A 13,870-nucleotide genomic window follows, 5' to 3' on the forward strand; every position below is an offset into this window, starting at 1 on the left:
AACGAGGAGAGAAGCGTCCGTCATGTCGGAGTGTCCCGCGGGCACGCCGGTCGGGCCAGGGGGGGGGGCCGGGTTTGGTGCCGGCGTGGTGCGGCCCATCGGGGCGGAGGGGCTGGTGTCTCTGCTGGAGGGGGGGCTGGACCGCGTGCTGCTGATCGACAGCAGGCCCTTCGTGGACTACAACTGCTCGCACATCCTGGAGGCCGTCAACGTCAACTGCTCCAAGCTGATGAAGAGGAGGCTGCAGCAGGACAAGGTGCAGATCGCCGAGCTGCTCCAGCACTCCGCCAAGAAGAAGGTAAGCGCCCACGGTGCTTCCCCAACCCAGCCACGTGACAGAAAGCAGTCATGCGCGGTACTCCCCCCCCCCCCCCCCTGGACTTTGTCTCGATCTGAAAGAAAGTTGTGGAATTTCAATAATAGTGCCGTTACAGATATATATATATTATGTTTTTACGAAGATGTATTTTTGCGAGTTGTAAAATCCAGTCCTCCCTTTTTTGGGGGGGAGGCTTGGCGTCACGCTCGAGGAGAAAAAACGATTTAAAGATGTCTGTCTGCTCTTTTTTATTACTGAGGCAACATTTTCCTACGAATGCGAGCTGTAATTAATTCCGTGTGCGACGAGTTAGAGAAAGTACAGTTTCCTGGTGAGTGTGTTGAACTTGGAAGGCCTCGCAAGCCACAGTGGCCCTGTCCCCATGTTCTGGATGTAGTCATAGAGGGGGGGGGGGCAGAGAGGAGGAGAGGGGGGAGAGAGAGAGGGGGGGGGTCGCACCTGCGTCTCCCTCTCCTATCAAATGGCAACAGAAAATGTATCCAGACAGGGATCAAGATTTTTGTTTTTTGTGAAAGAAACAATAATAACTAGCTTTTTTTTGTTGTATAATTCTGTCGATTCTTTTGAAAAAAATTAAGAACTTGCTGCCATGAGAAACGGGAGCGTCAGTGATGTCACTCGATGTGGTCACCATGCCCTGTGTAGGGGAAAGTCACGCGTGGTTCTTTTTGATATTCATCTCAAAGCAGTTGTCGCTCACAGATTGTACACCGACATGAACAGATTAGGCTAATAACCAGACGATGACAGCCGCGCAGGTCCACAAAACTGTTGTATGTCAGCAATAGTGGAAAATTACACCGCTTAGAGCTAAGCCTCACAACACAAACAGCATCTATTCTTAGCCGTCGATTTGAACTCCAGCTATTCAGGTCAGGTGTGCTCAAGGGCAGTCTGAATGATATTCCCCAGCCGAGATTAGAACCATGAAACCACAATGGTCATAACTCACTGTCTCACTCCAACCGCTCGACCTCCTGGCTGCTTATATCATACTTGCCACAGAGCCTGGAGCAGACCGCTGTGAAGGAGCAGGTAACAGGATAGGCAGAGCAAGCTGTTATGTTGGGCGATCTCCAATGTCTGGGAGTGTTGGTGCCCAGGGTGTGTGATGTCAGTGGGCCCAGCCAAGCGTGTGTGTGTCTGTGTGTGTGTGGGAGGGGGGTCTGTCTGTCTGGCTAATGGCCCTGAAAGTGCTGACCGAGGCCGTTTGGTTATGTGGGCCTGTTTGTTCTGATTGGCTGGGATTGCAGCGGTGTCGCAATGGCAATAATCAAACAAGGAAGTAGGTCACTGGCTGAAATGTTTGATGGGTATGTTTGATTCAATGTTTGTCTGTGTGTGTACGTTGTCTTAGTTTTAATGAGAAGACTGTCAAACAAGTTTCCAAAGTTCAGTTTGGTGATTAATGTTTATGCCGTTCCAGTCTTCATATCTGGAGAGAATGTGTGTGTTTTACATCAGAGCAGAACCACACTTTTTGAGTTGTGGTTGTTTAGAGCGAGCTGAGCTACGTTTAAGAGGAAGCTTGACTGACATACTTCTGACCTCAGCCTCTGTTGATAAGGGGAGTGTTGTAGATAAAAACACGCTTTTTAATCTCCTTTCAGCCCTCCTGTCTGTTGTTATGTCGCTGACTCACACATTGCTGATTAAAACTACTGTATGATTAACTGTTCCTTTTGTTTGTGTGGTGTGTGTGTGTGTATGTGTGTGTGTATGTGTGTGTGTATGTGTGTGTTCCAGCTGGAGCTCCAGGGTGGGCAGGAGGTGGTGGTGTACGACCAGAGTTCCTCTGACCCCTCCTCCCTGGCCTCCGAGGCCTTTCTCAGCGTCCTATTGGCCAAGCTGGAGCGCAGCTTCCCATCGGTCCACCTGCTCTCAGGTAGAGTCTGCCTCACCCCAGTCCAATCCCTGACCAACTCCCCCAGCCCTGCTCCCCCTCTACCTTCTCTTACCAGCTATGAGAACCTGGCCGGTGACATACGTAGCATTGCAGCTCTCGACTCAACCTCTCACACACACGCGTCACTCCCACTCGCTTAGTCACGCTCCCCACGGATGTGCTCAGCACCGATGACTGATCCTGTGAGAAAAGAGTAATGGCTGTGCAGTGCACAAAACATGCGTCATCACGGCTGTTGGATGGTTCCGCGAGATACATTTGATGAGCTCCGTACTAAGCTTGTCGTCCATATCTAATGTCCGGTAGTACAAGGCTCAGAGTTGATGATGGAGATTCTCGACTCAGGAACTTTGGAAACTTGCGAGCCGACAGTTAACCACAGCTGACCTTGAAAGGCCTAGAATGAGTTCATGTTCTTCTTCTTTTCGTTCATTTTTGTAAATTGAGTGCATTTATGAGGTACAATTGGTACTGTATGGTTCCTCATTGGTATCGTCTCCTCATATGACTTCCCGTTGCACTTTGAATAACAAACCTTTGTTTTTAGACGTTAATCAAAGGTTTCATATTCACTATGGAAATATGACTTTATCCTATTTAAATAGACACCAACCTGATCCCGCTAAATTGGTATTACACGTTTGAAAAGGATTTGTTTATTCGCTTCAACATCAAGCCAGAGGATGGGGTACGAGTCTAACAGGACAGCCCTCAGCACTCACGTAACCCTGGACCGGGGAGAAGTGGACACTTCTGCAGTTGGCCTTGAAACTTGGATAAACAATAGATTGAAATGTCACTGCTGTGGAAGTGAGCAGCTCTGCTCAGCCATCCAGTGTTGTGACAGGCTGATTGCGGAAGTGGGGAAAGAGGGGAAGATAGGATATGAGAGGGAGGATCAACTCCCCACACCGTGACAGTAACCTCTGACCTCTCCCATGGCCCTTTTAAATATAACCTGCTGTCGAACCATCTTCTTTTTTTTTCCTCAGCTGTTGAAATTCTACGGGTTCTATTTTCACCACATTGACTTCATACCAGTGACGTTATATTTGTTTGTTCTTACGAACGGTACATTGTAGATTTAATGTCTCTATGTACTGTTGTTTTGAGCATTTTCATAAGACATGACTTCTTACGAGCACTCCAGGATCCTCCTTTACGACCCCCCCCCCCCCCTCAACAATAATTTCCCTTTAGTGGCCTATTATTATGTCAATGTTTGCCAACAGCGGCCAGCATGTCTCATCCCTGTGTGTGAGGGGAGGCAAACCGCCGCTGACCAGGTTCTTCTGTGGCTCGGCAGAGTGCCTGAGGACCATTTCTCAGTCGAGTCGTCGTGGAGGACCTGCTCCGAGGGTGGCGAGGCGGAGCTGGAGAGCCTCCAGTCAAGCGGGTTGCCAGGCAACGCTTGGCAGGCTGCGACAGGGCGGCTGTGTGCTAAGTAGTTTGTGGAAAGGTCAACGCCGAACGCCTTCTCTCGGACCACGCTCCTCCAGAGATGGATTGATTGATAAGGTCTAGGTTCTGGGTTTTAGCGTCCAAAAAAAAGGGCAGAAAGCCCCCCCAAACATTGTTCTTTTTTTCTTTTCTTTTTTTCTAACTGGTTTCAATCAGAGAAAATATTACCATCCAAACCTTTCTACCACTAAAATATCCTAGCCCTATACTCCAAAACAACCTTTATAGGAGGGAACTTCCTTAGCCCTTGTGTTATCTTCGGGTCATTCTGACCCATCAGTCATTCTGACCCACCGTCGAATTGCGACAACTTAACCGCATACAAAAACAAAGTAAAACATTTTCTTTTAGCCGTCGGGCTGTCTCAGACCCCCCAAATTGCAAAGGTTAAAAGAAAATGCTTTTTATTTGTTTTCGTATGGGGTAAAATTGGATAAACACTACGATGGTTCGTTGTGAACCTTTGGGTCATGTGACCCAAAGGCAACACAATTAAATGACTTCCGAATGAGGGCCATAATATGTGTGTGTGTGTTTGGGGGTTCCAGGTGGATTCGCAGAGTTCTCCCACCACTTCCCTGGCCTGTGTGAGGGCAAGTCTACACTGGTGCCGTCCTGTATCTCCCAGCCCTGCCTGCCCGTCACCAACGTGGGGCCCACCCGCATCCTGCCTCACCTCTACCTGGGCTGCCAGAGAGACGTGCTCAACAAGGTACCCCGGCGGAAGCTTCCAGCCTTCAATTAGCTTACTTTCATGTTTAAGCCCCACCCTTTCATGTTTAAGCCCCACCCTTTCAGGTTTAAGCCCCACCCTTTCAGGTTTAAGCCCCACCCTTTCAGGTTTAAGCCCCACCCTTTCATGTTTAAGCCCCACCCTTTCATATTGAAGCACACCCTTTCATATTTAAGCTGCCTTCCATCTAAAAGCTGAAATGAATACATTGTCTCAATGTTTTTTTATTTTGTATTTATGTGAACACACCCACAATGGCTTTTCAACCACTTATGTGGATGAGGTGAAATTTGACACTCAAAACAAGTCAAATAACAAGTTGTAATAACCCCTCATCCCTTTGTCTGCCTGCAGGACTTGATGCAGCAGAATGACATTGCTTACGTCCTAAATGCCAGTAACACTTGCCCCAAGCCGGACTTCATCCCAGAGTCCCACTTCCTACGTGTTCCTGTCAACGACAGCTTCTGTGAGAAGATCCTGCCCTGGCTGGACAGATCCGTGGAGTTCATAGGTCAGCCCGCAAAGCATTATGGGTTTAAGATCGATGACCAAAGGGAGATTTGCCTCTGTTTGCGATGCTTTGCAAACTTGCATTTTAAGGACATTCCTAATTAGTGTACTATATTTTACACTGAGATGAAAATAGTATTTTGCAGTTTTACATAGAAAGGTGAGCTGTCAGATAAGACTTTGTATTCTCACTGGCCTGAACAGACACTGAACAGATATGTCTCTTCCAGAGAAAGCAAAAGCGTCAAATGCCAGGGTCCTGGTCCACTGTCTGGCTGGAATCTCCAGATCGGCCACCATTGCCATCGCCTACATTATGAAGAGAATGGACATGTCCTTGGACGAGGCATACAGGTGAACGCACACACACACACACACACACACTATTCAATATATACAGGTCAGCTTCCTTCTTAGCAAGGAATTTCTTCCCTGAGGTTTCACCTCTCCTGTTATGGGAGATGACAAAACCAATGGTCCGCCCTAATGGCCACCAATCCTGAACTGACCTCTAATTACACTGGCCTTTGTGTCACTGCCAATTAAAACATACATTATGGTGCCCACTAAGAAACCCTAGGAACCACAGTGAGAATGCAGCTCCCACATTGGTAGCTATGACAACCTCACCCATTAGTGTGATCCTCTGTGTTTCCCTACTTAGGTTTGTGAAGGAGAAAAGACCCACCATCTCCCCCAACTTCAACTTCCTGGGACAGCTTCTGGACTTTGAGAAGAAGATCAAAAGTCCCCAGGAGCCTGAGGCCAAGCTGAAGGTCCTCCAATCAGAGGAGCCCGCAGAGCCCCCCGTGGACCAGCAAGAGGGGGTTGGGGACCCCCAGGAGCCAACGGACCTTACGGAGCTCCTGGGCCCCCAGGAGCCCACAGTCCCCCTGGAGCTGTCCATGTTGGAGCCCCTGACCCTGCCTTGCGTGCTGGCTGACCTCCCCGAGGACCATCTCCTGGCCCAGGCCCTCTGTAGCCTGCAGCTGCCTGAAGGCTCCGAGGACAGCGCCAGGCTCAAGCGCTCCTTCTCCCTGGACATCAAGTCGTACGGGGAGCCGGGGAGCAGCGTCCCCCTGCGTGCGTTCGTCCCTCACCCTGGAGCAGGGGACGCCCAGGAGTACTACAAACCGTCCGCTTTCAAGGAGCCCGCCAGCAAGCCCTGCCAGTTCTCCCCAGTGGAGGAGGTGTCGGAGCAGTCCACCCCGGAGCAGAGCCCCGACAAGGAGCAGGTGGACGGCCCAGCCCCGGCCACCCCTGCTGCCCCTACCGCCTCCAGCACCGCCACCCCCGGCAGCGCCAAGCTGCCCAGCGCCCCCAAGCCTCCACCCCCACCCCTCAGCTGCTCCCACCAGCTCCACCGCAGCGGCAGCATGGAGGAGAGCCCCCACGCCACCAGCTTTCTGCTGGGCCTGTCCCGGAGCCAGCAGCACCTGGCTAAGCCCGGCCCGGGCGGAGGGGCCCTGAAGGGCTGGCACTCGGACATCCTGCTGGGGCCCGTCACCGTCTCCACGTCCTCCCTGGCCGGCGGCTGGTACCTCTCCTCCGAGTCCACGCGCTTCTACTCCACCTCGGCCATCCTCAGCGGCGGCGGCTACGCGGCCTACAGCTGCAGCCAGGGCTTCGAGGCGGTGCGGCGGCGCGGGAGGCAGAAGAGCGGCGACCGGGGCGACTCGAGGCGGAGCTGGCACGAGGAGAGCACCTTCGAGAAGCAGCTGAAGCGCCGCAGCTGCCAGATGGAGTTCGGGGACGGGATGTCGGAGAGCCGCTCCAGGGAGGAGCTGGGGAAGGTGGGCAGCCAGTCGAGCTTCTCGGGCAGCATGGAGATCATCGAGGTGTCCTGAGGGGCGCACGGAGAGACGGGAACGTCTTGTGCACTGTGTGTCTCCACCCTGCCTCCTTCCACCCCTTCTCCCAAACTCTCCTGAACGACACGATCCCTCACTCACTTTTGGACCCCAACATACAATATATATCCCACATGGGAACACGACCTTGAACTGGTCTCGTGGCGCTTTTGTGTACTTTTGGTTTTCGTTTTTTTCCGACGTGTTGGCCGTAAATGTAGTAGGGTGCTTAACTCGGACTTGGATGCAGCTGTGTGTTACTGAATGTGATGAAGCGGACCCACACAGCCACGTACGCGTACTGTACACTCTTAAACTGTTGTTTCACTGAGGACTGAGCCTTCGGTAGATATTTCTTGGACTTGAGGATGAGTGGTGCTCATCATATGTTTGTTTTTCATTTTCTTTCATTCTCATCAGCCTTCGACGTCTACGTCTGCCAGATCTTGTTCTTATCAACCCGGAGCCTTACACAAAGCACGGCGTTAAACTGGATCCGAAACACAAACGTTTCGTATTCTCCTCTCCTGAAGGCGTCAACGTTTCAACTGTCCAGTACCTCACAGATACAAATTTGAGGGTTCCTTTTAATCGTGATTTTCTTCTTTTTTTTTCTTCTTCTTTTTTTTTGTTGTGTCCAGCTCATTGACAATTGAAATCTCAGGTCTCATTTGAGCAGCAGAAAAGGTTATGGATCTGTCTGAAAGGGTTTTTGAAAGAAGGAAAAGTTTAACGGTTGAAATGCCTGTGCTGAAAGCTTTCAATATTTCCCGCCATATGCAACTGTCCAGCGATCAGTTTCGCCCTCCCTGACACAAGCGACTTAAATGTGCTGCGGAGGACTGCTGCTGATCCAGGACATGTTGTTATTGGCGGTAGGTAAGAGGTATATGAGGACAGGAGTCCTACAGGTAGAAAGTTGGATAAGCAGGTTCTCTTACTGAGAAAGAGGCTGGAACTCTTGTTCAAAACATTGTAGCTGCGCCCGATGGCATCATGCCTACAAGCAGCGGTGGAGATGGCAAAGGATTGTTTTAGAGAAGACTAAACGAAGATAGGGTTATAGAAAGTTAATGCCTCGGTCAGATCACTCACAGACGAGGATTTGTCTATCCTAGACATTTAATATTGCACTATTTTGGTTCGAGAATGGTTTTTGTTAAAAAAAATTAAAAAGTATTTTAACAGTTAGCTTTTGGTTTTACGAGCAAATTGGTGGCCATTTTAAGAGAATGATGCTGTGCTTCTGAGTGTGAATGTGCAAGTATGTTTGATGCCCACAAGTTAGAAGATCCGAAAGCTCGGATACGTTGGTGTTCCAACAGGAACCTTTACACTTTTACAACTACTTGCTTTGAAAGGTGATACATTACCGCAACAGTTTTGTTTCCTCATAGCAAATACTAAATGTCTTTAGACGCAGAGAGGGTAAACAACAAATGAGACGCAAGATACGGAACGTTGTACAAAGAAACGATGGTATTCCGCGATGCGTATGGCGGGTTAGGGTTAGCAGTACGAGAAACGGCTCCCCTTGATCTTTTCTGTTGAATGCCTTGTCCTGGAGAGGTTGGGAGTGAGTTGGCTGCCTTGCGCAGGGATGGTGAAGGAGGACCCGGTCTTGCTGTTGGCCTTCCCGCAACTTGGTCAACGTGCAGTCAAACAAGTCACTCAATACATGTGACATAGAGGAGAGGGTTTTTTTTTAAAGTGAGAAATAAGGTGTTCATACATCATCATCTCTTTCTCTGGACATCTTATTTACAGAACTCTAATTGGTTTTGAGTGACTTTTTTGGGTTCCAAAGTCCTAGTCCCACCCCCCTACTCCCTGCCTAGACAGCACCATGTTCTAACCCTTCTCACCCGCTCTGTTCTACACCTACACCTTCCTCTGTGTGTGACAAGCTGGACAGAATGGCAAGTCTTATGATATCCTTAGATCAGATCAAGTTTAGGTCCTTGGGGATGGATTCGACGGATTGTTGTTGTGTGTCGAGTCGGCATTGTATGAATCGGACAAGTGTTTTTTTGGCCGAAGGTTCTGGGATTGGCAGCTGGGGCTTGAGGTAAGATGGAGTGGAGGAATATCAGTTCCCAGGCTATGTGGGTTGCCTTCATCACATCCTCAGACCACTCTGGGATCAGTAAACTGTACTCCTGGCTTTGTACACGTCCTTCCTGTATTCGGAGTGTGGTGCTGGTCATCTGTTAGGGCAGTATTATTTCCTGCATTTACATCCAACAAGTGTTGACTGATGGTCGACCTAATGACTGTGGAGCTACCCCTGTAGGCAGGTAGCGTGGGACGGATAATTGGGAAAGGAAGTGATGTCATGGGGATGGCATGCTTCGAATTGAGTGATTGACAAGTTCAGGAAAACTACGAGGCAGTTTTAAGCCTCTGGAGAGGGTGACCTCAAAACCACCTCTCTGGTCCCAAACCGCTTCACTTCCTCTTGTGCCTTTTTAAATCTAGTCTTTTAAAAGTGTGATGCTGGTATGCTTCTCTCACCTGTTTTTGTATGATTTTATTCGATTTCTCTCGATTTTTTTTCTACAGAAGAATGGTTTTTTCGAATTGCAAAGTAGCACGTTTGTACGTTTTGAAGTTATCTCCAAAGCTGTGAAATATACCGGTATATGGAATATCAGATGTAAACTCAACTGTAGAGGGATATATCATAAATGGGTTTGTGGCAACCATGTCACAGTTAGCAAGATGACGATTTGTCACCTTTTCGGGAGCTGATTCTACCCCTAGTAATTGGTTTGTTGGAATCTAAAACAATGATTCCAAACTTCGACATTTTCTATCCAATAGATATTAAAGCCATTGATTAGCTACTGGATTACTGGATTTGTAAAGGACTTACAGTATGATATTAGATAAAAGATGGTACCTGTGTGAATATGTGTGCAAGTAGGCCTGTGGCGTTGTGTGAGAACATAGTTAGCTTTACTTTTGACAATGTGCACAGTTGTATGAAGTTATAATGCATTAGATGTATGATGACTGTTGAAATAAAATCTGAAACGGTACTCAAGTTGCGCTTATTTTTTGTCTGCTTCATTTGATATGCAATTAGTTTGCACCATAAAAGGAAAATGCTCATTCCTCTGTTTACAGAATGAAATTAACCTAATGTAAAAGTGAATTTATCCCCATTTAAATAACCAATGTGCTGGAAACCCAAATCCGAGTTTCTATAAATGGGCAACACATTGATATGACAATCTGACCAAGACTGATTCAACACAGTTGTTTGTGAGTGTACTCGACCTTACTGTGTGAATAACAACTGTAAAAGATTGAGGTACAGGTATAGATGTGGTCTTCATGACCGCAGAAGTAGGACTTGTTCTAGAGATGCAGAGACGTGTCCCTTGCACCAGGGTAGATACAGGTGGTCTCTAGCACTATCACCACCACCATATCTAAGGGTGCATGGTCAACGTCATCCAATAACGGGCTGTGGGAGCAGGGGCCATTTGATCCTACAGCTGTTGCTAAGTGCCATGAGCTCTTTCTTCTCCAGCAACCCAGATGCCAGATTTAAATCCTATTAAGGGGGAGCAGGTTATTTTTGAGCCAAACCAATTGCAGTGTAGGAGGAGGTAACAGTTGAAGTACGCTCGTATGACCTGTCTCCAGATAGGGACTCGGTTGGGAAAGATCTCTCGAGCAGCAAAAGCAATCAACAGAAAAGCAACATGAGTGCTAGTGCATCCTTCAGACCCTCTCTGTAGATTCCAGAGAAGATTGGTCCTATTTTCACCAGAAGAAACATCCCTAGTCTCAGGCTAAAATGAACTGAAGCAGAGAAAACACGCTTGTCAGGTGACAATGTGACGACGTGAATCCTTGTATTGTATAGTTTTTTTGTTTGTTTTTAAGTTGTTTTTAGTGTATCAAAAAGCATCAACACCTGTCGAAATGTTGACTCCTTGAATGGGAGCACAGGATATAAAAACTGAAAACGACTCATGTTTTATGGTGTAAGGGTGACCTCAAGTGGACTTGGACTATAACGACACATGTAGTCGGACTGAACAAACGAATTTCTACGAGGATATAGACTCTCGGGAACACTTTCTATCAACAAATGTGATAGATGCGATTTTATTTGATTTATATAGGCTTTGGACTATTTAATTCTTATACAAAGCACATCTTTTTTTATTAACGCTTTGAAGAAGAATATGATCAAAAAGAACAGAACCTGAGCATTAGTTTCTTTTTCTTTTGTAGTACATCTCTTTTATACTCAGGCTTTGAGCGCTTCATATTTAAATCTGCTTTTATAGCTACACATGCCCATACACCCCATTATTTACAACTTTCTCACTACATTCATCATTTCTATTTTCTATGAATCAAACTATATATCTACCTATATATGTAAATCCTTAATATTCCATATCAGTCTTGATTGTCTTCTAAACCTACACCATAGTATTATCTACATTATGGCAACATGAACCCAGAGCCGTCCCAAGGCATAAGCGAACTAAGGGGCTGCTTAGGGTCCCCGTGGCCCCTAGAGGGCACCCAAGAGCACATACAATTACACATTAATTTTAAAATGATATATATTATGTTAAAGATAATTATAGAAATTCGCAATATTAAACGAAATATTATGTTGAACGGCTAGCCAGCAAGCTAATACCACTGGTTTAATAATTAGATTAATAATTAGATTAATAGTAATTCATAGTAGCGAATAATCAAGCATTATTCTGCTTAAGGCCCCAAAATGTTTGGCCCGGCCCTACATGAACCTATTCATAAGATCACTCTTACACATTTCGCCATTCATGGGAATGTCTGGTGCGCAAACGAACTCATTGCGGTAGAGGGCGTCAGTGACTTTTCAGTGACCGCTTGGCGAGGGTGAGTGTTGGAGAGGTAGGAACGATAAGAGCTGAGAAGAGGCAGACCCGAATAGTAGCCAGAAATCCTCAACACGTTTGGAAGTCTAGTCACATTTTCTTAACGCTTTGGTCTATATTCCTGCAAATTGTCATCCCACTTGTGCCAGCCTGTTTGCAACTTTCTGCACCCACCTGGCGCTTTTCAAACCTTTTCTGCGGTCAAGAAGAAGCTTGGTGACTGGCTGTCGAGGTGATCATTAAATAACCCATTTCACCGCATTTTATCCATCACAGAGGAAAATTGCCGTCCGTTTGTGCCATGTGGTAACACGGGTTGTGTGAAGCCAACCTTTGCAGGTAAAGCATCGTTTTTTTTTTTACTTTAAACAATACAACGCTTTCCCTATCTTACAACTATTTATCCTAATGCATGCACGGTGATAACATATAACGACCAGGTGCAGTGTACTATAAACCCTCAGTTAAATTATCTTGATGGATTGATTAATTGACTCAATTGAGTCCTCTTAAGTAGGCTACTGTCTAGAGTTCAGTCGCACAATTGTTTGTAAACGATGGGGCGAACATAAACCGTTGCACTGTAAACTTGATCCTATGGAAGGTAGGCTAGTGTAGCAACGGAGGTGAAGTGCCACACCTGCCCGCATTGGTTACCATACGACTCGATACTCCAAATCTATTGATACTACTGCCTCTTCCACTTAAGCAATGTGGGATACATTATGTGCAGTACATCAGGTTTTCAAAAATATAATTGTTGGTTCAAATCATTCAAACAAAAGTAGAAAAGCTTAAAATAAATTGGACTGCACAGCCAGTTGGTCTGGATGCCACGTTAGACTGATTATCGTGTGTACAGAATGAAATATTAGTGTTGATAATGAGCATTTTACCAGCGCTCGACGCTGCGGTCCTTTGTTTGGGTTACTGTCTTGGGAACGTCAGTCCCTTAATATAAGAAGGGTGGTCTCTATTTTTAAAGCGGGGTTAAAGGAAGGTGCCGCCTGCTTTCATTGATTTTACATTCAATCTTAAAAACAAAAAGCTTATGTGTGTCAGTCAAGCTGGCTTGAACGTTGGCATGAAGAATAATGATTTATATCCTATTAATTTAAACGGAAATAATGTCTTGCATCTCATACAAAATGTTAACTGTTTTTGAGGGAGGGAACTGTCAAAACCCATTTCATAATATCTACCTGTGTTTTGGAGTCTGGAGCACCACAGTCATACAGTGCATGCAGCCCTGCAGGGTGACTTTGACTGCCAAAGACAACATTTACCTTTTTTTATCTTTCTTTAATTTTCCTCTCAGGTGCATGGCACCACTCTTAAGCGGTGAAATGGTCTCTGGAACACGTCAGTAATACTCAATACCAACTAGTTTTGGTATTTCAAGTCACTATCATCTCTACTGAATTGCAGCCCCCTTCCTCATTTACAACCATGCATCAGGCCCATGACTGTAAAGGTAGTGAGTGGTTAACAGTTTTAATAGGCAGGCCAGCTCATTATATCATATCTCTTGTGACCTGGCGCAGTAATTGGTGTTTTGAGCAGTTTAAGGTCCCTCAGGTAAAGGGGTAACACTGAAGCCATGTTATGCAACCATTTTAAATTAATCTCTGAGCTGTTTCTCAACTGGATGTTTTGGGGTGGAATTTTGTTGACGTGGGTGTGGGGACATGTGTAGCTATTTGAGTGGGCAAAACGTATCTTCATCTTGAAGTGAAGTGGTGTCTGCACCTTGGAAAACAAGACCATTTGTGCTGATGTAGGATTCCATGAGACCTTTAAACCAAAGATTGTGTAATCCATTATCTGTTCCCAGACACTACCCATGTTCTGTAATGGAGAACCGCAAAGGCAATTGGAATGGCTAGATCTCCACATTTGTTGCCAGAAACTGAGCTAGCAACACAGCTAGCGACGCACAGCTGCATCAGCTGTGGACCCAAATGTCCTTGTGAACATTCTCTTTGGCCACCATCCCTGGGTTAAGCAAGAAAGAGAGGCCTATTTTGGGAGTTCCCAGCCCTTCTCTTCTCTGCTTTTGACAACATTCGCCAGAAGAACATTCTCCCTGGTGAGCTCTGATATTTTGGCTAAGTAGGATGTTTACCATGAAGGCCAAATTATCTCCTTCCCTGGGTAAGATGATTTGATTTA

At 46.6% G+C, this 13,870-nt stretch overlaps 2 protein-coding genes across 2 annotated transcripts in view; both read left to right on the forward strand.

Moving 5' to 3' along the window:
- The first annotated feature begins 13 nt into the window (after positions 1-13).
- On the forward strand, positions 14-9,844 carry dusp16 (dual specificity phosphatase 16). The gene is made up of 6 exons (XM_084701489.1): positions 14-298; positions 2,087-2,225; positions 4,256-4,419; positions 4,795-4,954; positions 5,184-5,307; positions 5,618-9,844. The coding sequence occupies exons 1-6, from the start codon at positions 23-25 to the stop codon at positions 6,798-6,800; spliced, it is 2,046 nt and encodes a 681-aa protein (XP_084557615.1). The 5' UTR covers positions 14-22; the 3' UTR covers positions 6,801-9,844.
- A 1,920-nt stretch (positions 9,845-11,764) lies between these two features.
- Positions 11,765-13,870, forward strand: part of eps8a (EGFR pathway substrate 8a, signaling adaptor) — a 38,618-nt gene continuing 36,512 nt past the window's right edge. Inside the window, exon 1 of the mRNA XM_084701378.1 lies at positions 11,765-12,037. The gene's annotated coding sequence lies outside the window, so the exon portion shown is untranslated. The remainder of the gene's footprint in view (positions 12,038-13,870) is intronic.

This window comes from Hypomesus nipponensis, chromosome 7 (genome assembly GCF_054491055.1).
Source record: "Hypomesus nipponensis isolate SF chromosome 7, ASM5449105v1, whole genome shotgun sequence".
NCBI classification, from domain to species: Eukaryota; Metazoa; Chordata; class Actinopteri; order Osmeriformes; family Osmeridae; genus Hypomesus; species Hypomesus nipponensis.